The sequence below is a fragment of the Podarcis pityusensis genome (genome assembly GCF_964106645.2).
Source record: "Podarcis pityusensis genome assembly, chromosome: 3".
Taxonomy (NCBI): domain Eukaryota; kingdom Metazoa; phylum Chordata; class Lepidosauria; order Squamata; family Lacertidae; genus Podarcis; species Podarcis pityusensis.
The window spans coordinates 16,275,979-16,302,225 of record NC_138026.1 but is presented as its reverse complement, the minus strand read 5'-3'; the positions used below and the strand labels follow the sequence as shown (position 1 = coordinate 16,302,225).

General features: G+C 45.9%; 1 protein-coding gene across 1 annotated transcript; it reads left to right on the top strand.

The window, feature by feature from the left end:
- Positions 1-23,020, top strand: BFSP1 (beaded filament structural protein 1). The gene is made up of 8 exons (XM_080999130.1): positions 1-520; positions 2,495-2,555; positions 11,030-11,125; positions 11,692-11,784; positions 13,995-14,102; positions 18,372-18,592; positions 20,018-20,103; positions 21,258-23,020. The coding sequence occupies exons 1-8, from the start codon at positions 150-152 to the stop codon at positions 22,217-22,219; spliced, it is 1,998 nt and encodes a 665-aa protein (XP_080855256.1). The 5' UTR covers positions 1-149; the 3' UTR covers positions 22,220-23,020.
- The last annotated feature ends 3,227 nt before the right edge of the window (positions 23,021-26,247 follow it).

Sequence of the window (26,247 nt, the reverse complement as noted above, 5' to 3'; positions counted from 1 at the left end):
AGGTCAGTCCTCGAATGTTGTGGCGGGAGAGCTGAGCGCATCCCCTTCCTTTCCATTCCCAGTCCCAGAAACATCGCGCCGTCAAACTGGAGAGAGAAAGGGAGTGGCAAAGGGGATCTCTGGGCCCACACACATCCGCCCAGGCCGCCATGTACAGAAGCAGCTACCTGCGTGAAGTTCGCAAGGAGAAGTATGAGAGGTCGGATGCTTTCGAAGAGCTGCCCCAGTCACCCGAGTTTGGCAGCTTTGCCCAAGCTCAGGGCCTGGAGAATCTGCAAGAGCTCAACGAGCGCTTTGCCAACTACATCAACCGGGCCCGGGTCCTCGAGCAGCGCAACGCCATCTTCCGTAAGCAGCTTGAGACCTTTCAGCGCATGGATGAGCTGGCCGGGCTGGAAGAGGCTTTCGCAGCTCAGATTGACCTGAACCGCCAGCGGGTTCGCGAACTGGCCTCCGACAGAGCTAAGTTGGAGCGGGAGGAGAAAGATGCTCAGCGTATGCTGGATGAGTTCCGTAACAAGTAAGTTGGCTGTGGGTGAGAGGAGAGGGGAACACAGTGACGGAAACCAGAGTGCATGGAAACGGACGCGGGTGGCGCTGTGGTCTAAACCACTAAGCCTCTTGGGCTTGCCGATCAGAAGGTTGGCAGTTCGAATCCCCTTGACAGGGTGAGCTCCCATTGCTCTGTCCCAGCTTCTGCCAACCTAGCAGTTCAAAAGCACACCAGTGCAAGTAGATAAATAGTTACCACTGTGGTGGGAAGGTAAACAGCATTTCTGTATGCTCTGGTGTTCCGTTGTGCCAGAAGCGGTTCAGTCATGCTGGCCACATGACCCGGAAATCTGTCTGTCCACAAACGCTGGCTCCCTCAGCCTGAAAGCGAGACAAGCACTGCAACCCCATAGTCGCCTTTGACTGGACTTAACTGTCCAGGGGTCCTTTACCTTTACCTTTATAGAATAATGTGGTTGGAACCCCCTGCAATGCAGGCATCACAGCTAAAGAATCCCTGACAGATGGCCATCCAGCCTCTCCTTTAAAAACTGTAATGAGGGTTATTCTTAACGTTTAGTCGGAATTTCCTTGCTTGCTATTTGAATCCATTGATTCAAGTGCTACCCTCTGTATTGGAGTCATAGATAAGGCTGCCTGTGGTTTTTGAAGAGAAGTAAACACACACACACACACACACACACACACACACACACACGTAATCACTAGGTGATGCCTGTGCATGTATTCATTTGGTGCTTGGCTACATTCTGAACCAACAGAGCCTCAGTTAGATGCATGTGGCTTAGATTACAAGGATAGTAGTGGAGATGAGGTGGACCATGTTCCCCACCTTGAGCTCCTTGGAGCAAAGGTGGGTTGGAAATGTAATGAACCAACAAATGAATAATAAACCCACTACATGAATTGTTGGGGACCTGGTTTTGCAGGTTTAGAAGCCCCACTCTGCACTTGACATTGATTGGTGGGTAGCAGAACCCCAAGGACTGTCTCATCGAGAGTGCATGCCGTACAACAGTGTATAATTATTTTCGAGAAATAAATACCTTGCACAACTTAGCGATCTTTAGGATGCCTTTATGGCAGGACTGGCGACACTTTTTCAGCAGTGCAACAGATGTGCCCCCCCCCAACTGCCCATGGTGTCACATTCCAGCCAGGCAAAAGCCAGTGTTTTCTAACCCCTACCCCCATTTCTCTATCCTCGGTAAGGGAGAGACCTTATAACAGTTCAGAGGGCCAGATTGAGAAGTCGGAGGGCCACATTAGTCCTTGATCCTGATCCCTATTTTATGAAGTATTTTGTTTACAGCCATGGTTCCCAACATGGGGGCGGGCGGCAATTTGAGAATGAGTTATTGACAGTTAATGGCCTTTTAGGCTTCCCCCACGTGAATAGGAGTTCATTTTTTGAATAATAAGAATTATATGTCACCGGGGGAGAGGGGGAACAGGATTTTAGAGATGCTTAGGTGGGGCATGGCCAAAAGCAGCTTGGGAACCACTGGTCTACAGCAACAGTTGCCAGTTGATAATCTCAATCTTGCCTCCTGACACACATAAAATTGCCCTTCTTTCTTTTATGTTCTTTCATCATGTTCTCCCCCCTCTTATGTACCTCACTGAAAACAAAGACTGGATTTTCAATTGATCCACAGAAGTCCATGACAACTGACTAAATAACTAACTAACTGATAAAAATATAACAAACTAATAGCAGGGGTATAACAATTATTAGAAACACTGCCCCCCATGATGATATTATACCTGGTTTTCAAAACGTTTTTGTTCTATCTTGTAATTTCTGTTATAATATTATCAATTTTTTTCATCATTATAAATGACGAATTATGACAAATTGTTTGTTTCTGCCATTATTCACTTTTACCTGGAAACAAAAAGGAGAACATTGAGCCACTTACCCATTTCTTTTATCATCTTTATTATTTACATTTTCCTTTTTGCTTCTCTTTTTCCGTAGATATAAAAATGAATGTGAGTATCAGCAGATGTTGAAAACTACTCTTGAACGACTTAATAAGGTAAGTTCACAATATCAAAGGCTATCTGCTTCCCCTCAGCCAATGTTTTTTTCATGTGGTGTTCCTTGTTAGCAACCATGTCATGGGCACTGTTCAATAGCTGCCAGCAAAAACCAGGCAGTCACATGGCACAGGTATCACCATTCTGAAGTTGACATGCTTACTTGAGGTGTAACAAACTGCATTTTTCTAACAATACAGTGGTACCTCGGGTTGCATACGCTTCAGGTTACATACGCTGCATGTTACAGACTCCGCTAACCCAGAAATATTACCTCAGGTTAAGAACTTTGCTTCAGGATGAGAACAGAAATCGTGCAGTGGCGGTGCAGTGGCAGCAGGAGGCCCCATTAGCTAAAGTGGTGCTTCAGGTTAAGAACAGTTTCAGGTTAAGAACAGACCTCCAGAATGAAATAAGTTCTTAACCTGAGGTACCACTGTATTTAGTTTATTTATTTGAAAAATGCATAAACTGTCCTTTTTCCAAAAAAGGATTCTAGGGCAATATGCATAATAATAATAATAATAATAATAATAATAATAATAATAATACAGAAACAAACTACAAACCAACAATACAGTACAACAAAAATAAGAGGAATAAACTCATTCAGTAACGTAATCTGAAAATATCATCCTTTAAAATGCTTCATCAAATCAAAAACTTCTAACCTGGTGCTGAAAAGAATACAAATCTGACCCTAGCTGCACCTCTCTCAAGAGGCTATTCCATATTTGGAGCCACCACAAAGACCCACCTAACTTTTGTACATACATTATGTACTTCTGTTCTGAATATGAAGCAGAATGACCTTATGGTCATAGTGCACCATACGCTTGTTCAGAAGGAGGCGTTCCTTCAGTTATTGGGGCCTCAAGCCATTTTAAGCTTTAAAGGTAAGCACCACACCTTGAATTGGGCTGGGTCATGAACAGAAAGCTAATGTAGTTCATCTGGAACTCATGTTTCAGCCCATCATTCAGCCCGGACACTGAGGTCCAGCTTCAAGGGCCTTCTGGCAGTTCCCTCACTGAGAGAAGGGAGGTTACAGCGAACCAGGCAGAGGGCCTTCTCGGTAGTGGCACCCGCCGTGTGGAATGCCCTCCCATCAGATGTCAAGGAAATAAACAACAACATAACTCTTAGAAAACATCTGAAGGCAACCCTGTATTGGGAAGCTTTTTAATGTTTAATGTTTTATCGTGTATTTAATATTCTGTTGGGAGCCGTCCTGAGTGCCTGGGGAAACCCAGCCAGATGGACGGGGTATAAATAAGTTGTTGTTGTTGTTGTTGTTGTTGTTTGACATGGCTCCATCTAGCTAAAGAAGCCAGAACTTTGGCAGCCAAATTCTGCACTAGTTGGAGTTTCCAGATGCTTTTCGGCCCCACATACAACACAATATAGGAATCCAACCTGGATTACTGTAGCCAGATGGGCTATTTCTACGCAGGAAAGGATGCAGCTGATAAACCAAGTAAAGCTGGCAGAAGATGCTCCAAGCCAAGATGCATCTTGGGTCCCTAGTGATAATGCCGAGTCTTAAAAGCATTACCCGCAAGCTGGGCACCTCCTCCTTCAGAGGGAGCATCGGAAACCACAAACTCACAGGTTCCATCTTGTCGGGACAGTTTATGAGTCTTCGTCTATCCCATTGCCCAGATACTAAACTAAGGTCAATCTAAGAAGGACTTGTGGATCCCACAAAAACAACCATGTAAGAACTGTGCAGGTATTATGAGGGCATGTGCATGCACACAGAGAAGCAAACACACATGCCTCCTTTAGAAAAGCATTGAATAAGCGCCTTCTGGGTATCTGGGTATCTGAAGGTTCAGAAGAAAGGAAAAACTCTGTAGCAGATTACATCACAGTCAAATCTGTACATCAGCCAGGGCCTGTAAAATACTTTATCAGGATTGTCTGTTTAAGGAAAGGACCCACTCTATATCTGTATAACACTAGGCTCTTGCACAAACCTAGTTTCCATGGCAAACACATAAAACCTCCTGAGAACAGATTCTTTTCAAATGAAATCTGAAATATGCTTTTTTGGACAGGGGCGATAAGGTCTTGATACAGCAATGGACATAGCTGTAAAACATTGTTCTCCTTTGAGAAGAAATTCTAATATTAAAATAGCTGCTTTATCCTACTGGGCTATTTTCTTACTTATGGGCTGAAAAAATGGACCCTATTCCCTATTTCGGATGGCTAATTTTTTGCTTTTCATGTTTATCTTCCTATTGATGCTTTAGAGTGCCTTTCCTACCTCTTTGGTAGATAGATGCTTCTTCAGTTTAATTGAAATAATTACCAGCATTCTGTCAATTATATTCTGATGTGTCGCTCCCCTGATGTGTTGCCACTATCGTAACCAGAAAGTTACGTTTCCAGAGCGGTACATAACTAGAGGGTCCACTGTATATATTATTATATTTTTAGCTTTTATGATACAAGCGCCTCTTTAAAAGAGGTGACCCACAGCATGATTGCCAACCACCTTCCTCTCTTGATAATAATAATAATAATAATAATAATAATAATAATAATAATTTATTTATTTATTTATACCCCACCCATCTGGCTGAGTTTCCCCAGCCACTCTGGGCGGCTCCCAATCAAGTGTTAAAAACAGTACAGCGTTAAATATTAAAAACTTCCCTGAACAGGGCTGCCTTCAGATGTCTTTTAAAGATAGGATAGCTGCTTATTTCCTTCACATCTGAAGGGAGGGTGTTCCACAGGGTGGGCGCCACTACCGAGAAGGCCCTCTGTCTGGTCCTGTAACCTCACTTCTCACAATGAGGGAACCGCCAGAAGGCCCTTGGTGCTGGATCTCAGTGTCCGGGCTGAACGATGGGGGTGGAGACGCTCCTTCAGGTATACAGGACCGAGGCCGTTTAGGGCTTTAAAGGTCAGCACCAACACTTTGAATTGTGCTCAGAAACGTACTGGGAGCCAATGCAGATCTCTCAGAACCGGTGTTATACTGATGAACACCCAGCCCAAACCCCCTGATGATCTCTCCCAGTGGCTTCATATAGATATTAAAAAGCATGGGGGAGAGGACGGAACCCTGAGGCACCCCATAGTGAGAGCCCAGGGGTCTGAACACTCATCCCCCAACATTGCTTTCTGGACATGGCCCAAGAGAAAGGAGTGGAACCACCGTATAACATTGCCCCAGCTCCCAGCCCCTCTAGATGGTCCAGAAGGATGTTATGGTTGATGGTGTCAAAGGCCGCTGAGAGATCCAGCAGAACTAGGAAACAGCTCTCACCATCTTAAAGAAAGTTTTCCACAGTCCAATCCCTCCTCCCCTTTGGCATTTATGTGCACATAAAACTCTCTTGACTCATCAGCTCTCCTCTGAACCCCGTCACCCAAATAGCTGCTATGAGCAGTGCTGCTGTCAAACACAGAGGTGCGATGGGGTTGTTGCACTGCGCAGGTGCCAACAGAGGGTAAAAGGAACATAACAATTAAATTGTGTATTGGACATGTGGCTGTGGCTACCAAGGGCTCATTTGCTTGCAGATGTAATTCAATCGAGGAAGTAAACACTTTCCTCTGACATAGGCTGACCTGTCACAAATTGTAAATATCAAATGGTTAATGCAATTCCCATGATGGCAGCTCGCAAGCAAGCCATTAGATGAAATTTGCTGCTAGAGAACATTTGTAGATCAGCCTGAATAAATATCAAAATTGCCCAAATGCATTTGTTCCCGGTGCATCTGCAAACACAAAAAGGAGTTGCACGGTTCAAATTAAAAATCAGTGGTACCAGCTCTTAGAAAGGGCAAAGCAATGAGCATATACTGTCACCTTTTTGAGAGGAAGATCACAAACACCTGGCTTCATTCGTGCACACAAATAGGATAGAAGCAAGCCTTCCAGGTTTTTTTCCCCTACCTGCACATCATACGAAACAGGTGCAGAATAGGCACTAGAAGGACAGGATATAAATCTCTCTCTAACTGAAATAAGCTGTTTATGTTTTTGCTTGCAAATGTTCAGCTCTTCTTAAGCTGTTTTTTTTTCTTTTGAGAGGGGGTGAATGCTGCCTAATATATACATTTTTTACAAAGCAATTTGCCCTAAAGCAACACAGTTTCCCCTAAAACAGTATGTTATTTTCACTAATATGTAGATTCCTCAATATGTGTGCATTTTTCCACTTCGCTGGATAACTGCATTGCAAAATAATTGTTAAGGCTAGCTGACTGGGTGTGTGAGTTTTGCTTGGTTTTGTTGTGCAATTTATCCTTTTGCTGTATTTGAAGTAGTCTGGAGTACAACATCAAATTAATGGCCTTCTGATAGCCAATATACTATTGAAATATTATTGATTGATTGATTGATTGATTGAATTAATATACCGCCCTCTACCCGGAGGTCTCAGTATCTGGGCAATGGGATGGACGAAGACTCAAACTGTCCTGACAAGGTGGAAGCACTGTGAGTTTGTGGTTTCCGATGCTCCCTCTGAAGGAGGAGGTGCCCAGCTTGGGAATGCTTTAAGACTTGGCGTTATCACTAGAGACCCAAGAGGCTTCAGTGGCTTGGAGCATCTTCTACCAGCTTCACTTGGTGTTTTGTACTCAACGGTTTTTAAATACATTGAACTTAATTTTGCTGAAGGTCGAAATTCAGACATTTGTTGCATTTTAATTGGCTATACCTTATGCAATGAGACACCATTTAATCACATCCATCACCTTTAGACTGGTGTATTAAGACTTTGAAGACCAAAGGTTGCAGCAGAATGTCCACAGAAGAGCTGGAAGTGTTTTGCTTGACTAGTTTTTTTCTGAGAATGTGGACCGGAAACAGTATCCCGAGGGATGTACCTGAGTAGATTCAGAAATCAGGACTTGCCAATGAAAGGAAGCATTAATCAACAGCTCTGCAAACCTGTCAGGTTCCTGTCTTGTATCTAACGCTTGTGGGAAAGAATGTTGATTAATCACTTGCTGAAATCACCTTTTAGGACTAGGAGTCTGGGGAAAGTATTGCACAGAAACAATAATGCAAAGGGTCGGGGGAGGGGGAGAGACTCATGGGCCAATCTACTCTAGTCATGCTCAACTTCTCACAGGTCTGTGCGCTCCTGCACACCAAGGATCAATGTATGGGGTGGCATGGCTGGCTACAGTGCTACAGTGACAAGGGACACCCAGACTCCCCTTGAATCTTGCAAGACCTTACCTGCTTTTGTTTCGCCTTGTAGGATCTTGGGGAGAAGATGGAGCATCAGCCTTAAAAGGGTCTTGGTGTTCACCAAACTGGGCCTTTGTTTCCCTCAATGAGCTTGCAGGACCAGGCGTTGGGCTCCCCATATCTCAACTCATGCAAATAAGAGACCAATAAGACTGGTTTGGGGATCAAAACAGGCCACAGCTTTATTGAATACAGATGAAAGAGGTTTGGCTTGGGCATGGGGCAATCTAAATACTTCTGGCCTGCCAGCCAGAAGTGACGCGTGGCCAATCCAGTTCTGAAGACTTACATCAAATAGGGTGACCTTTGGCCCTGGCCCTACCAGCGCATGCAGACATGGCCACTCCCCCTGAATCCCTTTAAGGGGATACTTCAGCGTTAGGAGGGGCAGGCAGAGACTACCACCTCCTCTCCATCCAAAACAAAGGATTGGCCCAATGCCCAGCCAGTTGTGACGATTGCTATGAGGTAGGCAAAACCACTGGGTTTGGTGCCAGTTAGCCTGGTGGGCAAATTCTTATCCGGCCCCATAGAGAGTGGTGACCGCCGTAGCCACAGCAAAGTCGTTGACTATCAGCTTAAACCGAAGGTGGGCGGGCGGGGAAACCCGGCGAAGGAACGAACAGGTAGTTCCCCAGGTGTGGGCAGCTTAAATGGGGCAAGAGGCGGATCTGAGGGAAGTCCCCTGGGCACAGCCCGCATCCCCAGACTGCATCCCCATTCGCCAAAACAGGGTACAGGCTTTGATAGGTGGAGGGGGCTTAAGCCCTCGCTGCCTATCAGGGAGGGCACTGCTGTTCCAGTTCTCTCGCCGGGGCCCCAGTGAAGCCTCTGATGCCCTGCAATGCCGCCGCACCAAGAGGGGTGAGCAGACTTCCCCAGCAACCCTCACTTGGTCTAAAGTCTTTCCCTGAAGCTTTACGTGGTCTCTGGTTTCTCATGGCTGGAGTACAATTTGACTCTTCTTGACTGGCTCTTGGTTGTGAGGTGAGGTTGAGTAGTGTGAGATTCAAACATCCAGCACACTTCCCTGTGCCTCTGGACTTTTCCCAGCTTCGAGCAGAGTATCGCAAACAGCGGTGTGTGTCTTGTGTGGGTGTAGAACTAACAGTCCATACACAGCTTCTTTCTAATCTGAGAAGCGGTTTATTTCCAGCAGAGAAATAAATCATCCAGGAGAACAAGCCGGCATGATTGACTCCCTCAGAGCACAAAACAAAAAGTGTTCTGTCTCACATAACAAAGAACAATCCTGAACACTCTGAGCTATTAACCCTGTAAGCTCTGGTTCTCCTCACAAGTAGGATACCCTTATGGGGTTCTAAGCTAATGCACCAGCACTTGGCCACAGCTTGGGCAGGTGGGGCCGAGCCTGCTGTCGTACATGTCAGGTTGCCAGCGCCTGGCCCTCACCACACTGGGTCCTCTCTGCTGGTCAACTCTCAAAGTCATTCCTCTGTGGGTGTGCTGGGATGGGTCCCCCCCCCCAAACAGAACACCTAGGCTTGAAACAGAAAACAGACCTGTGCTACAATGCAATGCCAAGCCTACTTACCTTGCTGCAACCAATGAAATTATGGCCTCTTTTAACTCAAGTATCTGTTTTGCTCTGATGGTTACCCAGCCTTTTGTTTTGGGATCACCTTGATGCGCCTGCACCACAAATCACAAGTACTGAATCCAGATATATGTGAGTGCTCGCATTCTGATCCACATCACAAGATGCATGCGGCTAGATTGGTGGGTCTAGAATGAGTTTCACTATGTGACTGCATCTGAAGCTACTGTCAGAGATGCCGTTGCTCTGTATGTGGCTTTCTTTTGCTGGAAGGGGTGTTGGTTCATGAGAAGAAACAGGGAGGGAATCGCCAAAAGGCCCTCAAAGCTGGACCTCAAAGCTGAATGATGGGGGTTGAGACTCTCCTTCAAGTATACTGGGCCGAGGCCATTTAGGGCTTGAAACGTCAGCACCAACACTTTGAATTGTGCTTGGAAACATACTGGGAACCAATGTATTTCTTTCAGGACCAGTGTTATATGGTCTCGGCTGCCACTCCCAGTCACCAGTCTAGCTGCCGCATTCTGGATTAATTGTAGTTTCCAGGTCACCTTCAAAGGTAGCCCCACATAGAGCACATTGCAGTAGTCCAAGAGGGAGATAAGCAGAGCATGCACCACTCTGGCGAGAAAGTCTGCGGGCAGGTAGGGTCTCAGGCTGTGTACCAGATGGAGCTGGTAAACAGCTGCCCTGGACACAGAATTGACCTGCACCTCCACGGACAGCTGTGATTCCAAAATGACTCCTAGGTTGCGCACCTGGTCCTTCACGGGCACAGTTACCCCATTCAGGACCAGGGAGTCCTCTACACCCATCTGCTCCCTGTCTCCAAAAACAGTACTTCTGTCTTGTCAGGATTCAACCTTAATGTGTTAGCCGCCATCCATCCTCCAACCACCTCCAGACAGGACTTTCACCACCTTCACTGGTTTTGATTTAAAAGAAAGGTAGAGCTGGGTATCATCCTCATACTGATGAACACCCAGCCCAACTCCCCTGATGATCTCTCCCAGCGGCTTCATATAGATGTTCATATAGTACCAGTGGGCTAATGAGTTCACTGTTTTGCTGCTGATTCATCTCTCAAAAAGTGATAGAAAAGAATGCAGAAATGTTGAGCAAATGGCTGGTCGCTGGCTTAGAATGTTCTGGTCGTGGTCTGTATTAATCTCATTTGCTCACAGTGCAGATAACAAGGCCCAGAGCAAAAGCCCATGCTAAGTTTTTATCTTTATCATTCCTGGCACATCAGCAGACCTGGCCAGTTCTGCATTCCATGATATAATGGAAAGAGCAAGCATCTACACATTTTTGAACAGCACAGCAGACGCTTTGGATTAGCTTGTTGGGCCATGTCACAAAAGCTGTTCTCTTTGAATGGCTCCCCATCACATGTCCTTGCCAGGAATGTCACTGTTTTGCAACCCCTAAATATGGTGGTTCTGTCTGAGCACTGGCAGCTGAACGTTTGAGGCAGATAGCACATCTTGGGCTGCATGTGATTGGCTGTGCATGTGTAAAACTGGAACACTCATTGATGGGTTGGTTTTACTTACACGCAACTGTGCCCAAAGCGGTTCACAGCAAACATTCAAAACATTAAAACAGGGAACACTGGAAATATAAATATACAAAATACAGAACGTGTCGGTAAAGTCAAAATAACAAAAAGAAATGCTTTTATTACAGGAAGCTGATGAAGCTTTGCTGTGTAATCTGGAACTACAGATTGAATCACAGTTCTTGCAGGATGATGTTAATGCTGCAAAGGACAGATACAAAAAGGTAATTACTGTGAACTAACAGAGGAGCTTTGATTTCTTCTTAGTTTTCTTTGCTTGCCAAGAAGTGTAGACAACAGAGAGTAGGCCCTTGACCTCTGCCTGACAAGGGACCTTCAGCCAATGAACAAAGTTCTATCTCCCATTTTCTTCCCCCTCTATTTATGGCACCTTCATAGCAGATTAAAAGCCATAGTGGGATGATATAGTGGAAGTTGATCTACCTTCTGGTTCTACAGAGCTGTGGCTATGAACAGAAAACCTTGGGGGAGAAACCATAGTGGGGGGACCCCAAAACAAGCCAGTGGGGACTATGAATGGTCAGTGGCCAAAGAATGCAAGATGACTTGTTGAAGGAGGGGAGTAGAAAACCAGAAGGATGGATCTCTGAACAGGAGGTATTCCACAGTGCAATGTTTTGTTGCAGGTCTCACTTGTCTAGAACAATTCCTTATTGACCTAGGATGGATCTACACACGGGGGGGGGGGGATTGAGTTGAGAGGGGAGTCCCTCGAACGGAAATCCTGCTTTTGATTCTTTCAAATGTAAATCATTTTGCTCTGCCACAGAACCTCATGGAAATACAGACCTACGTCAGTATTTTACAGCAAATAATGCAAACGACTCCTCGCGTATCCACCATCGCAGCTGGAGCTAGCGAGGTAAGTGTTTTATTTCACCAACAATGTTTGTGGCACGTTAAAAGAAATGATCCGAAGGATCCGATTTTCAAATAGTAGTAAAAGGGTAAAAGAAAAATGGAGTGATTGAGGATTGGTGAAGCAACGTTTGGAGGATTACATGGTTATTCTTGGCGGACAACCATTGCACAGCAGTATATTGCTGTTCTTTTTAACATAAATTTTATTTTTTCATTTTCTGTTTTACATAAAATAATGAATTAAATACATCAACATATAATCCCTTTTGACTCCCCCACCCCCAATTGTGGATCTTAATGTAATGATTTTCCCTTCTGCATCTCTTTCATAACTCTGTTTTTATAAATCCCTTGTCAATCCAGAGCTCAAATTTTCACTACAAGTTTTCCGTCAACCCTATCAATGTACGAAATAGTTTACAATAGCTTTTTTCAAACAAATTATAGACTTTCCCCATTCTTTATTAACGACCTCCTCTTCCTAGTTTCTCATCCTGTACGTTTTGCCATCTCGGAATAATTCATCAATTCTGTCTGCCACTCTTCTTTAGTCGGAGTTGTACCATCTTTCCATTTCTGGGCTAAGAGAGTCCATGTAGCCGTGGTCGCGTACATAAATAGTTTTCTTTGGTCCTTCAGGATCTCTGGTCCTACAATACCTAAAAGAAAAGCTTCTGGTTTGTTAGAACATTGTATATGTATTGTATATGTATATTGCTGTGCTTTGATCTCAGCGTTATCGTCTCTCCCTGCCCTCATCTCCCCTCTGAGTTGAGCTTGCAAACGGACAGCTTCCACCCAGTGGCGGAGGAAGGGGGTGTGGTGGGGGCGGTCCACCCCAGATGTCATCCCTGGGGGGGTGACATTGCTGCCCCACCCCCTGGGACACTCGTCATGGGTGGCGCCCCCTGGGACACTAGCCCCACCCCACAGGGTGGCTAGCCACGCCCCCGGGTGCCGGAGCAGCTAGCTCCGCCTCTGCTTCCACCATTTTGAGGAAAGTGACACACAACCAATGTCTCCCAAACCACACCCACCAGCTCCCACCTTCTCCATACAAAAATCAGGTTGATGCAATCCACACGCCACACCACTGATCATATTGGGGATCCATCTGGATCTTTCACAAAAGTTGGATTTTTCTGTGGTAGAAGAAAAAGTGGTGCGCGTGTACCCTATTCTGAAACATGAACTGCATAATGGCAACGTTGTGTGGCGGCATGCAAAAAAATCAAATTCAAAAGAACGACAAGATGGAAATGGTAAATGGCAAGCTTCGAAAGGCTCAAAGCTTGCATTACTTGGCTTTTTCTCTGGCTTCACTACTGTTGGCCTCTCTGCCTTCCACCTTACGAGTCTGAAGGGACGTTCGCCACCCCTGTTCATGACAGAATGATGGAGATCATAGTCAAACAACTGCTTGTAGGGATGGATCAATTATCTGAAGCAAAGGTGCTCAGATATGTGAACGCCCTTGCTCAAATTAGGGGGCCTCTCTTATGCTGAGTGACCCATCCGCCACAGTGTCATCCTTCCCCAGGGAAGAAATTTTTGGCTTATTTATTTGTATCCCCCCTTTTCTCCAATGAGTTCAAGGTGGTGCATGTGGTTCTCCCTCTTTCTGCATCATCCTCACAGCAACCTTGTGAGGTAGGTCAGGCTGTGAGACAGTGACTGGTCAAGGCCACCCTGTGAGTTTCATGGCTGTGTGGGGACCAGAACCCCTGTCTCCCAGGTCACTCAAATCACTGCACCATACACAGGAAGTGAGTAGCAGCGAAGGAGGAGTTGTGACATTTTCTTTTTTCCCCAAGACATATTGTCAATCGGTCAAATATCCCTCCTAGGTTTCCCAAGGGATTGATACAAATGACTGGAACTAAGGCAGTTCCGTGCATCTAAATATATCCTCCCATGAAATCAACCTAGTTCTGTATCACTTTCCAAGAGCTGCCCTTTGAAATCCTGTCAATATTTCTTGCTTGTACATTAATGGTCTTTTGCTATTCATCATTTCACCACAATGTGTATCCCTTCAAATCAAGTACAATTTCTGAAAACCGCATGACTTTGATAGAATTCCTGCTGGAAGCACTTGGCCTAGTCGTGCTTTTTTCATGTCCTTTTCCATGCATAATCAGATTTTCGGTGGTACTTGCACACAATCCGATTCCCCCCGCGCAACCCTCCCTCTTTCTGCTTTCATCTTAGGAGAAGCTGATAACTGAGAGGAGGATACCGATTCTTCAAAGCCAGTTAGAAGAATACAAGAGCATCCTATGTCAGCTCCAGGCTCAGAAAACTAAACTGCAGACTGAGGTACTTCCCCCAGAAATATAGTTGTGTTAGGCCTGTGTACACACTCCTGCTTAAACCACTGAGCCTCTTGGGCTTGCAGATCAGAAGGTCGGCAGTTCAAATCCCTGCGATGGGGTGAGCTCCCTTTGCTCTGTCCCAGCTTCTGCCAACCTAGTAGATAAATAGGTACCACTGCAGCAGGAAGGTAAACAACGTTTCTCTGTGCTCTGGCTTCCATCACGGTGCTCTGCTGTGCTAGAAGCGGTTTAGTCATGCTGGCCACATGACCCGGAAAGCTGTCTGTGGACAAACGCCGAATCCCTTGGCCTGAAAGCAAAATGAGCACTGCACCGCATTGTCACTTTCTACTGGACTTAACTGTCCAGGGGTCCTTTACCTTTTTACCTACACACTCCTGTTTACTCTGCATCCAGTATGCCCCAAAACTGTTTTGGGAACCTGTGTACACACGCTGTTAGCCACAACAAACCGTATCTATCCTGTGGTTTCTTTTGAAATAGTGTGTTTTCATGCATTCCCCCACCTCCAAGCTAGCTTTGATTCAAGCCAATAATTTGCACACCATCTAGGATAATTCTGCATCAGTTTGCAAGATGACTGCTTGGGTGTGTTTGACATTTTAACACAGCTGCCTTCACAGGCAAGAGTTAAAGAGCTAAATTCATGGGATTTCTCCCGTTAGATTTTTTTGATCCAAAGCCAGTTGACATTCTCATCCAAGAGAGATGGGAGGTATAATAAAATTTTAACTTCTCCAGCCTCTGTCAGGAGTGCTCTTGTTCAGGACTGTACTTGGTTCGCAGTGTGGATGAATGAGTTCAGTATCTTTAGTCAAGGCCCCAGTGGAACAATATACCAAAGTCAATAGCTAATATGGGGTCAGGGGGAAATTATCATGTCAAGTCATCCTCCTCCCCACTTTCTCAGCAGATAAATGATCCTGCAAAATGGGAGGGGGGCGTATTCAGCCCAGCTTTAATGTGAAATGCTTTCAACACTTTGAAGCACTAGACTAGTGGCCAAAATTGTGGGAACCTTTTGGGGAAAGTGTATTTCTGAGGTTTGATGGCTCACAACACCACTTCTTTTTGGATTAATACCATAAAATTATATATCAATGGAAAGATAATTTAATGAAGAATGTAATGCGACTAAGTTTGTTCAATTATCTGTATTCTATAAAAAGGAAACACAACTTGCTTAGGTTGATATGCAGTAGCTTTTCTTCATTCGAATGTAGCCAGTGAGTGTGAGTGTTTAGAGAGTACAGTGGTACCTCGGGTTACAGACGCTTCAGGTTATAGACGCTTCAGGTTACAGACTCTGTTAACCCAGAAATATTGCTTCAGGTTAAGAACTTTGCTTCAGGATGAGAACAGAAATTGTGCTCCGGCGGCGCGGCGGCAGCAGGAGGCCCCATTAGCTAAAGTGGTGCTTCAGGTTAAGAACAGTTTCAGGTTAAGTACGGACCTCTGGAACGAATTAAGTACTTAACCCGAGGTACCACTGTATATTAAAAAGTTAACTCATTTAGTTAGCTCATGCATTCATGCCCAGTCAAACATATGCATTTGTTGCCATACATACATATATGTGCAAGGAAGGAAAACCTACAAGTGGTTCATTATCAGGGCAACTGGATTTAACCCAGTTCTCCCAATGGAGGGATGTAAAAACTGGAGTCCCCCAAGCATCAGTCCTGGGACCCATGCTTCTTAATTTGCTCATAAATCTAGGGATCTAGGGTTAGCAATGAGCAGTGAGGCAGCCAGGTTTGCTGATGATACCAAATCGTTCATGACGTTCAAAACAAAGAGGTATTGCAAGGAGCTCCAAATTGTTCTCTCCAAACTTGGTGAGCAGGTAATAGAATGCAAAAGACAATTCAATGTAAGCAAGTGTAAAGTGATGCAAAAACCCACACACCCTCATTTCACACATACATACAGTCACAGGTCTGAATTGGTGGTGACTGACCAGCATAGCTGTCAACATTTCCCCTTTTTAAAGGGAAATTCCCTTATTCCAAATAGGATTCCTCGCAAGAAAAGGGAAAAGTTGACAGCTATGCTGACCAGCAGTGAGACTCGAGGGTCATATTGCATAGTCCAATGAATATACTTACTCAGGGTGCAGCAGCTGTGAAAAAGGCAAATGCCATGGTAGAGATTGTTGGGAAATAGATTGGAAATAAAAATAATGTCTATCATGTGGCCACACTTTGGATAGTGTGTACATTTCTGGTTGCCTCACCTGAAAATGATATTATAGAACTGGGGGGGCGGAGTTCAGAAAAGGGCTGCCAAAAAGATCAAAAAGATCCCCTACGAGGAAAGCTTACATGCATTTGGGGCTTTTTAATTTAGAGAAATGAGGGACGCGGGTGGTGCTGTGGGTTAAACCACAGAGCCTAGGACTTGCTGATCAGAAGGTCGGCGGTTCAAATTCCCGTGACAGGATGAGCTCCCGTTGCTTGGTCCCAGCTCCTGCCAACCTAGCAGTTCGAAAGCACATCAAAGTGCAAGTAGATAAATAGGTACCGCTCCAGCGGGAAGGTAAACGGCGTTTCCGTGCGCTGCTCTGGTTCGCCAGAAGCGGCTTAGTCATGCTGGCCACATGACCTGGAAGCTGTACGCCGGCTCCCTCGGCCAATAAAGCGAGATGAGCACCGCAGCCCCAGAGTCGGCCACGAATGGACCTAATGGTCAGTGGTCCCTTTACCTTTACCTTAATTTAGAGAAAATGCGAGTAAGAGGAAACATTATAAAAGTGTAGAAAATTATTTTTGGTGTAGAAAAAGGGGATGGAGAAAAGTTTTCCCCCTCTCTCATCATACAAGAACTCGGGGACATCCAATTGTGCTGAATGCTCAAGACAGACAAAATAAAGTACTTATTCATCCAGTGCGCGATTAAACTACGGAGTTTGCTCTGACCAGAGGGAATGATGGCCACCAACTTGAATGGCTTGAAAAGAGGTTAAACAAATTGATAGGGCTATCAGTGGCTTTTTGCTATGATGGCTGTGCTCTGCCTCTGCCATGCTTTTCGTACACCAGTTTTGGGGGAATCACAAGTAATTGTGCTCCCACTTGTGGTCTCCTCGTTGGCATCCGGCTGACCACTATGAAAACCAAATGTCAGGCTAGATGGGCTACTGGCCTGATTTGGCAGGACTATTCTTATATTGTTATGAGCTATGAGGGTCCTTTGCTTTGCTTTTTGTTTGTGTGTTTTTTGGGGGGGCGCGGTACCAGCCTGATCCAACTCTCCAAGTCTGGTGATTGAAAACATAGTAAAGGTAAATGGACCCCTAACCATTAGGTCAAGTCATGACCGACTCTGGGGTTGCGCGCTCATCTCGCTCTATAGGCCGAGGGAGCCGACATTTGTCCACAGACAGCTTCCCGGTCATGTGGCCAGTATGACTAAGCCGCTTCTGGCGAACCAGAGCAGCACACAGAAACGCCGTTTACCTTCCCGCTGGAGCAGTACCTATTTATCTACTTGCACTTTGACGTGCTTTCGAACTGCTAGGTTGGCAGGAGCAGGGACCGAGCAACGGGAGCTCACTCCGTCATGGGGATTCGAACCGCCAACCTTCTGATCGGCAAGTCCTAGGCTCTGTGGTTTAACCCACAGCGCCCCTCACGTCCCTAATTGAAAACATATTCCAAGGTTTTATGGAGGTACACGTTAAAATAAAATTAAAGGTGATTTCATCTATAATGTACTCTTCAAGGCTACCTGAGTGGTGCCCATAGAACCTTTTTTTAAAAAAATAATAATGTGTTCTTGGAGCAGCAAGAAAGGAATAAAATGTGTCCACAGCAGGCAAAGCCTTTGCTTTTCAAGTGATTGATCGCCACCTGGTGGCAAATTTATATTCCACAAAAACCCTTTTTGGCAAAGGATTTTTTGCTTCACCAGATTGTCACGTAACCTAATCTGCAAAATACTTGCTTCCTCATTTGTCCTTGTCTCTGAAATTAACTTTAGTTTCTGCAGTCAGGTCAAATCACTGCGTTCTAGAGTTTGCTTTGTTGCCCGTGTTTTCATCAGAACGACCTGTGGCAAAGTTTTGCAACAAAACTCAAACATAACCTGTCCAGTGTAAATAGGCAAAGCACAGCCCCTGGTTTAAAGTCAGTGAACCTATGACTGAAACAGGCAGACAGTGACCAGCTGAGAGGGTACCAGTGCAAAGTTTTCCAGGTGATAAATGCTCAAAGTCCTCTCTTTCATTTCCTTTTTTTTTTTTTTTAAACAGACAACAATGCTGGAACAGGCTATTAAAAACACCCAGGAAAGCTATGACGATGAGATTCAGTTGTACAATGAGCAGATCGACACTCTGAGAAAGGGCATCGAAGATGCTGAGAGGACCTTGGAAAAATACACCAACGACTGCCGCCAGCTCTCCATTTATAAGCAGTCTCTGGAGAGTGAACTTGAGCGCTACAAACGTATTATTGAAAATGAAGAAAGCAGGTGAGAGATTTGGGGGGTGCTGGAGATGTTCATGGGTTCAGTGTATTGCTGTGTCTTTAAGAAGCCTCTTTCAAACCAACCAACAAACCAAAAATGACATTTGAAGTTTCCTATGAAATTGGTGGTACCTTGGTTAAAAGCGGTCCTGCTATAGGCAGAGTTAGGTGGCTGCCTCACAGAGACGATGCAAAGAGCAATAGGCAGAGCTGCATGTAGCATGTGCTTTAAAGATAAAGGGACCCGCGACTGTTAGGTCCAGTTGTGGACGACTCTGGAGTTGTGGCACTCATCTCATTTTACTGACTGAGGGAGCTGGCGTACAGCTTCCGGGTCATGTTGTCAGCATGACTAAGCTGCTTTCTGGAGAACCAGAGCAGCGCACGGAAACGCCATTTACCTTCCCGCCGGAGTGGTACCTATTTATCTACTTGCACTTTGACATGCTTTCGAACTGCTAGGTTGGCAGGAGCTGGGTAAAAGGTAAAGGACCCCTGGATGGTTAAGCCCAGTCAAAGACAACTATGAGGTTGTGGCGCTCATCTTGCTTTCAGGCTGAGGGAGCTGGCGTTTGTCCACAGACAGCTTTCTGGGTCATGCGGCCAGCATGACTAAACCGCTTCTGGCGCAACGGAACACAGTGACAGAGACCAGAGCGCACAGAAACGCCATTTACCTTACCTATTTATCTACTTTCACTGGCGTGCTTTTGAACTGCTAGGTTGGCAGAAGCTGGGACAGAGCAACGGGCGCTCACCCTGTGGCAGGGATTCGAACCGCCAACCTTCTGATCGGCAAGCCCAAGAGGCTCAGTGGTTTAGACCACAGCGCCACCCGCGTCCCATGTGCTTTACCATTAACACATCCACAGACTTGTGAGTCTGCTGCCCTCAGTTGTGCAGTCAACTTCTGTGTGCAGAATGATATTCCATGAGATCTATTCAAAATAAGTGGGGGTTGCCATATTCTGAAGAGCAAAAAAGAGGACACATTTGCGGATTTCTACTTTCAGCTATGGATTGCTATGCCAAGACTCTAATTTTACATACCCATGAAGAAGAGGATGTGTCTGGGGAAAAGAGGACATGGTGACAACCTTAAAATAAGTAGGACTGCTTCTGTAACTCATGAAATATTGCTGTGATGAAAGCATCCTCCTCTGTTTCTAATAATTCTAGCCAGCAAGGTGCTCAGGGAAGTGGACATTGGAGAATGTGATGTCATAATACTCTCCATGTATTCAGCTTGAGGCAACACAAAAGAATAAAAATAACTTATTTGGAAGATGCCCATACATTATGCAGAGAAATAAAGATCCATAATTATGCAGATGCTGTGCTTGTTTTGTTTGACTTTTCATAGCCTTCATTCTTTTTCAAGGCGTTATTTCGCTAGGCATTTATTATAACTCGTTTCCCTCTGTTCCAGGTTGAATTCTGCCATTGTTGGAACCCCCGTGACACTATTTACACAAAGCTACAAAACCACACAGACCACAGCTCTTGGAAGGAAAGGTAATGACCTAAGGCTAGGATGGGGAAGGAATTAGATTCAGGTGCCTTTCAGGGCAAGCCTATTATTATTAATAATAATTTTATTTAAGATTTTCAGTTTTATACATTTCAATAATTTTAAAATCATTTTAACATTTCAAAACTCAACTTCCTTCCCCCTCTTTCTGCAGTTCTTTAAATTTGTTTTTTTATATTTTCTTCATATTCCAAATTAGCTTAATTTACTCATTTATTCATCTACTTTAAATATATACTCTTATATAACTGCAGGCTATTACAATAATCCTGCCAACGTTCCTATCTGTTCACAGTTTCTTTGTAAATATTCCATAAACCATTTCCATTCTTTTATAAAAATTTTGTTATCTTGATTTCTTATTTTTCTGGTAAGTTTCGTCATTTCTGCATATTTTGTGTCCGTTCTTCTTTTGCTGGGACTTCTTCTTCTTTCCATTTCTGGGCAAGTAACATTCCTGCTGCTGTAGTCACATACATGAATAAATTTCTATACAGTTTGGGTGGTTCTGTCCCTATAATTTCCAAAGTCAGGGCAAACCTATTTAATGGAGTTACCCTCTCACAGTTCCCCAAATCTCTACCCCCTTACTGCACATGCATTAAACAAACTGATGAGCGTGACAATTGCCTTGGATTTTTATGTATGTAGGAAGATGCATATTTATGTATAGTGCAATGAATGCTTATGCTACTTGAAATGATGACTGAACATTATTACAGCCTCAGCCCAGTATATGTGAAGGAGTGTCTCCACCCCTATCGTTCAGCCCGCACATTGAGGTCCAGCTCCGAGGGCCTTCTCGTAGTTCCCTCACTGCAAGAAGTGAGGTTACAGCGAACCAAGCACAGGACCTTCTCGGTAGTGGCGCCTGCCTTGTGGAACGCCCTCCCATCAGATGTCAAGGAAATAAACAACTATCTGACTTTTAGAAGACATCTGAAGGCAGCCCTGTTTAGGGAAGTTTTTAATGTCTGATGTTTTATCGTGTTTTTAATATTCTGTTGGGAGCCGTCCCGAGTGGCTGGGGAAACCTAGGCAGATGGGCAAGGTATAAATAATAAATTATTATCATTATCTTCTGTTGGATCTCACACAATGGCTATGTCTGTTTCCCCTCCTTTCCTCTTCTCCACAGACATTACGTTGGTTGCTCAAGACATCACCAGTGCAAAGACCAGACAAAGAAGTCTGCCGAAGAAGATCTCAAGGAGGAAGGAGATCACCGCTAAAGACCTCGCCAATGGTGCTCCATCGGAAAAAATGTATGACCGGCCTTTGGAAGGCCTTGATCACGATCAGCTGGATTTCAAGCACGGGGGATTAATGATCACAAGTGAACACAGGCAGGATGAAGTTGAAGACGTGGAGCAAGAGAGGGCTGCAGAGGATGTGCCTGATGGAGCACAGATAAGCAAAGCTTTTGATAAACTTTGCAACATAGTGAGAGAGAGGATCAGATGCTACCAGAGACCGGAACCCAAAAGCGACTTCTATACTAAAGGGCGGTATGTACTTGTCACCGGAGAGGGGAGTTATGATGACCCCTGCTTCTACTCTTCACCCATCCCTTCTGGAGGTGGAATCACTGTCTCTGACAGCGAAGGCACGATGCCCAGTGGAGGTGTTGTAGAACCAATATCAGAGCTACCAGAACCTCTTGAGAGCGACAAAGGTGAACTCGAAGCCCAAGAAACACAAGAGGGGCCCAAGATGCCAGAAGACCTGAAATATGAGTATAAACCAGAAGAAGACAAAGCGAAGGAAGATGTCTTTGAACAGTGGGGGAAGCCTGAAGGGAAACACGAAGAGCCAGCAAAACAGCCGGGGATCGAGGAACAGGGGCCAATGACCCCAATGGGTCCGAGTGACCGAACTGAAGCAGGCGTATACATAGGCAAGGAGTATGGCAGGGCAGGTGGCCTCTCTTTCAAGGAGCTGAGCCCACCAAGCACTGTGAGTTACGAGAAAGTGGAAGTGGTGGAATCCATCGAGAAATTCTCGGACGACAAAATTCAGACGTACGAAGAAACCGCCATGATTGTGGAGACCATGATTGAGAAGACCAACAAGAAGAAGCTGGGAGACAAAAGCTCTTAATGAGCATCTCCGAAGCAGCCAGTTTATCCAGCTGTCAGTCATTAATGTGGTGTGCTCCTCAAGGCTTCTTGGTCCATAAAGTTATCACTAATAAGGTCAATGGAACTATTTCAGAGTGAGTGGGTTTGAGGACTGTAGCTTAAAGGCTATATTTTGCTTGAGTTCTTCCCAACCCCTTTCCATCTTTGGATGGAACGATAAAAATAGTGGGTTTTGTTGCTTGGAATGAAGCTGGCTTGTCCGTTAACAGCAAAATATTGAATTACATTGCTACACTTCTGAGATCTTAAACCTGATTCATGAATTACCTGCTCTGGTGCCATCTGCTTAGAACAGACCCAATTATTAGCCATGGTGGTGAAACATGTACACTGCCAGTTGCACAATGACTTCTCATGCTAACCCTCAACAACAAGAATGGCTCTAACCTCAGAAGAAGACAGCCACACCACAGAATGCAAGGTGTGAACCCCAAACAACCGGGTCTATTTAACTACCACTGCCACCCAGGTCCTAAACAGTCATTTTGAATTTAGGTCTAGTACTTTTAATTTCAAGCCAAGTTGCCCCCAATTCAGTAAGGGAGAACTAACTGTATCAAGATGGTTATAATCAAAATGTATAATCAAGGTGCCCACCTAGACTCCAGTGAAGTGGATAAATGCAAGGGATGCAGTGAGGCAAGCACAGCCTCTTCTATGGATGCCACCAGACTTCTGCAACTGATCTGCACTGGGGCCAGTGTCCTCGGTGTCATGGCATCTGTGTGATTGTGTCAAATGTCATTACTGGAATCAATTAACTTCCTGTGATGGGACGATGAGCTGCTTGTGTGTAAAATCCTAGTCCCTCAGAGTTTGGTCAAGTTTGCAAACCTCTGTCTGTAACGGAGCCCCTTAAACATGGCTCCGTCAGTCGCTGGCAGATTCCGACAGTGGTTGCTTTCGGAATCGCTTCCAACATAAAAGCTCCTTAACGGAAACACGTCTTCTGGACTCTCTGCGTGACAGTTTCCGGCGAGGAGTGGGTGTCCCTACAGGAGGTCCTGAAACCTCCCCACTGTTTTCGCTGGAAGTGTCTCTGAGCCATCCCTCCAGCTCCCTTTCCCTCAGCCCAGCTCCTCTCCCCCTACTGGTTCCCTCTTCAGCTGCTGAGTCTCTCCCAACCTGTGTGAGCCCTTTCACTTCCCTTCCTTCCGATGGCAGTTCCCTGACATCCACCTCCCCTCCAGGGCCCCCTTCATCCCCTCTCGCCCCCTCCTCTACGGGCGGTGAGGAGGCAAAACCCCGGAATGAACTTCCTTCATCTTCCGATGTCCCGAACACTTCTCTCCACCTGTTGCGGTTCCTGGTCTCGAAGTACTCCTCCTCCTCAGAGTCCATCTCCCCTTCCCCTTCCGATTCCGAGAATCCTTCCAACTCCTCCTCCTCATCGGTGGTCCCAAAGTATTCCCTCCGGAACCTCTCCACAGGCTGAGGTTTCCTTGGGAACCTTTGATGGAACGTTTCTATCAATACCTCGTCATTGATATCTTCTGCCATTACCCAAGTGTTTTCTGACTCCGGTTCTCCTTCCCACGCTACCAAATACTCCACCTGATCCCCCTTCCATCTGGCGTCGAGGATTTCTGCCACATGGCTGCTGCATTCCCTTTCTTCTATGACCGGTCCCCGAGTGGCCATCCCTTCTCGTCCCCCCTCATACGGTGACAGTAACGACCTGTGAAATACTGGGTGCAGTTTCATGTGGTTGGGTAACCGGAGCCTGAAAGCCACTGGGTTGACCTGTTGAATGACCTCAAAGGGACCCAATCTCCTGGGTCTTAATTTCTTACAACCTCCTTTGAACGGCAACCCTTGGGTTGACAGCCACACCCTATCTCCCACCCTTATGGTTTCACCTTCCCTTCGGTTCTTGTCTGCCTGCCTCTTGTATTCTTCCTTCGCCCTTTCTAAGTTGAGTTGGAGCTGACGATGGATTGCTTCCATTTCTTCTACAAAATGCTCGGCTGCCGGGACACCCCATCTCTCCCCTTCTCCCCCTGGGAAAGCCCTGGGATGACACCCATAATTAGCCAAGAAGGGGCTCATCCCTGTGGACACATTCTCGGCATTGTTGTAGGCAAATTCCGCCAGCGCCAACTTTTCTACCCAGTCATTCTCTCTGTCATTGACATAACACCTCAGGTATTGCTGGAGGACCCCGTTTGCTCTTTCCGCCTGCCCGTTGGTTTCAGGGTGCCGGGCAGTCGAAAAGTTGACCTCCACCTGCAGTAAGCTCATGAGCTTCCTCCAGAACCTGGAAGTAAATTGTTTTCCTCGGTCTGAGACCACCCTCAATGGCACCCCGTGCAACCTAAAAATGTGTTCTACAAATAACTTCGCTGTCTCTTCCGCCGTGACTGCATGCGAGCAGGCTACAAAGTGGCACATCTTTGTTAGTAGGTCTACCACCACCATGATGGCTGTTTTCCCCTTGGACTTCGGCAGATCAGTCATAAAATCTATCGACACTGCCTCCCAAGGTCGTTCTGGGGTTGGTAAGGGTTCTAATAGCCCCGCCGGTGCCCGCCTCTCCCCTTTGGCTCGCTGGCATTGCTCACACCCTCTTACATACTCCCGTACATCTTCCCTCACCTTAGGCCACCAAAATTCCCTGGTGACCAACCACATGGTTTTGTGTTGTCCAAAATGCCCCGCCGTGGGGCTGTCGTGCAACTGCTTGAGTACCCTCCCCCTTAAGTCTCCTTCAGGGATATACAGTGCCCCTTTGTAATACAAAGCTCCATTTCTTTCCTCGAAACCCCCTGGTTCCTCTCCCTCACCCCTAAGACCTCTGAGCTTATTCTGGGCGTATTCATCATTCTCTGTTTCCTCTACCAGTTCTCTTTGTCCCACCAATGCCGCCCCACACACCCAGCGGTCCTCTGGAATGACATGTCTCTCTTCGGGTGCTCCCTCCTCCTCCAAATATTCAGGTTTGCGTGAGAGAGCGTCCGCCCTAATGTTCTCTGGGCCTGGCACGTAACAAATCTCAAAGTTAAATTTGGAGAACTCCTGGGCCCATCTCACTTGCCGTTGGTTGAGCACTCGTGCCGTCCTCCAATACTCTAGGTTCTTGTGGTCAGTGCACACTTGCACCTTATGTTGTGCGCCAATTAGCAGGTGCCTCCATCTCCGGAACGCCTCATGAATGGCTAGTAGTTCTCGGTCATACACCGTGTAGTTCCTCTCGGATTTGTTCAGCTTTCGCGAAAAAAAGGCACACGGTCTCCACTCTGACTCCTCCTTCCCTGGCTGCAGAAGCACCGCCCCAATCGCTCTGTCTGATGCGTCAGTTTCCACTCTCATCGGTTTTTGTAAATCCACATGCAGGAGTTGTTGTTCCGAGGCGAAGGCCCTTTTTAGTTCCTCAAATGCTCGCTCCGCCTCCTCAGTCCAAACGAACTTCTTCTTACTGCTGAGACAGTCCGTAATGGGCGCCGTCAGGTGGGCAAAGTTTCGGATGAACTTACGATAGAAGTTCCCAAATCCTAGGAACCTCTGCACATCCTTCCTTGTTTTGGGTGTTTTCCATTCCAGCACCGCCTGGACCTTGCCGGGATCCATGGCCAATCCCTTGTCTGACAGGCGATACCCCAGGAATTCCACCTCCTTGGTATGAAACTGACACTTCTCCAGTTTCACCCACAGCTGGTTGGCTTGCAGCCTGCTCAACACTTCTCTGACGTCTCTCACATGCTGCTCCTCATTCTCAGAATACACCAACACGTCGTCTAAGAAGGCCACACAATTCTTGTAAAGCAAAGGCCCCAGGACGTGGTTCATAAACGATTGAAAGCACGCGGAGCCTCCTTGTAGGCCGAAGGGCATAACTAAATATTCAAATGCCCCCAAAGGGGTGAACATGGTGGTTTTCCATTCATCCCCCTTCCTTATTCGTATCAGGTTGTACGCCCCCCTTAGGTCCAGTTTAGTAAAAATCTTTCCCTTCCTGACCCTTGTCAAAATGTCGTCAATCCTGGGCAT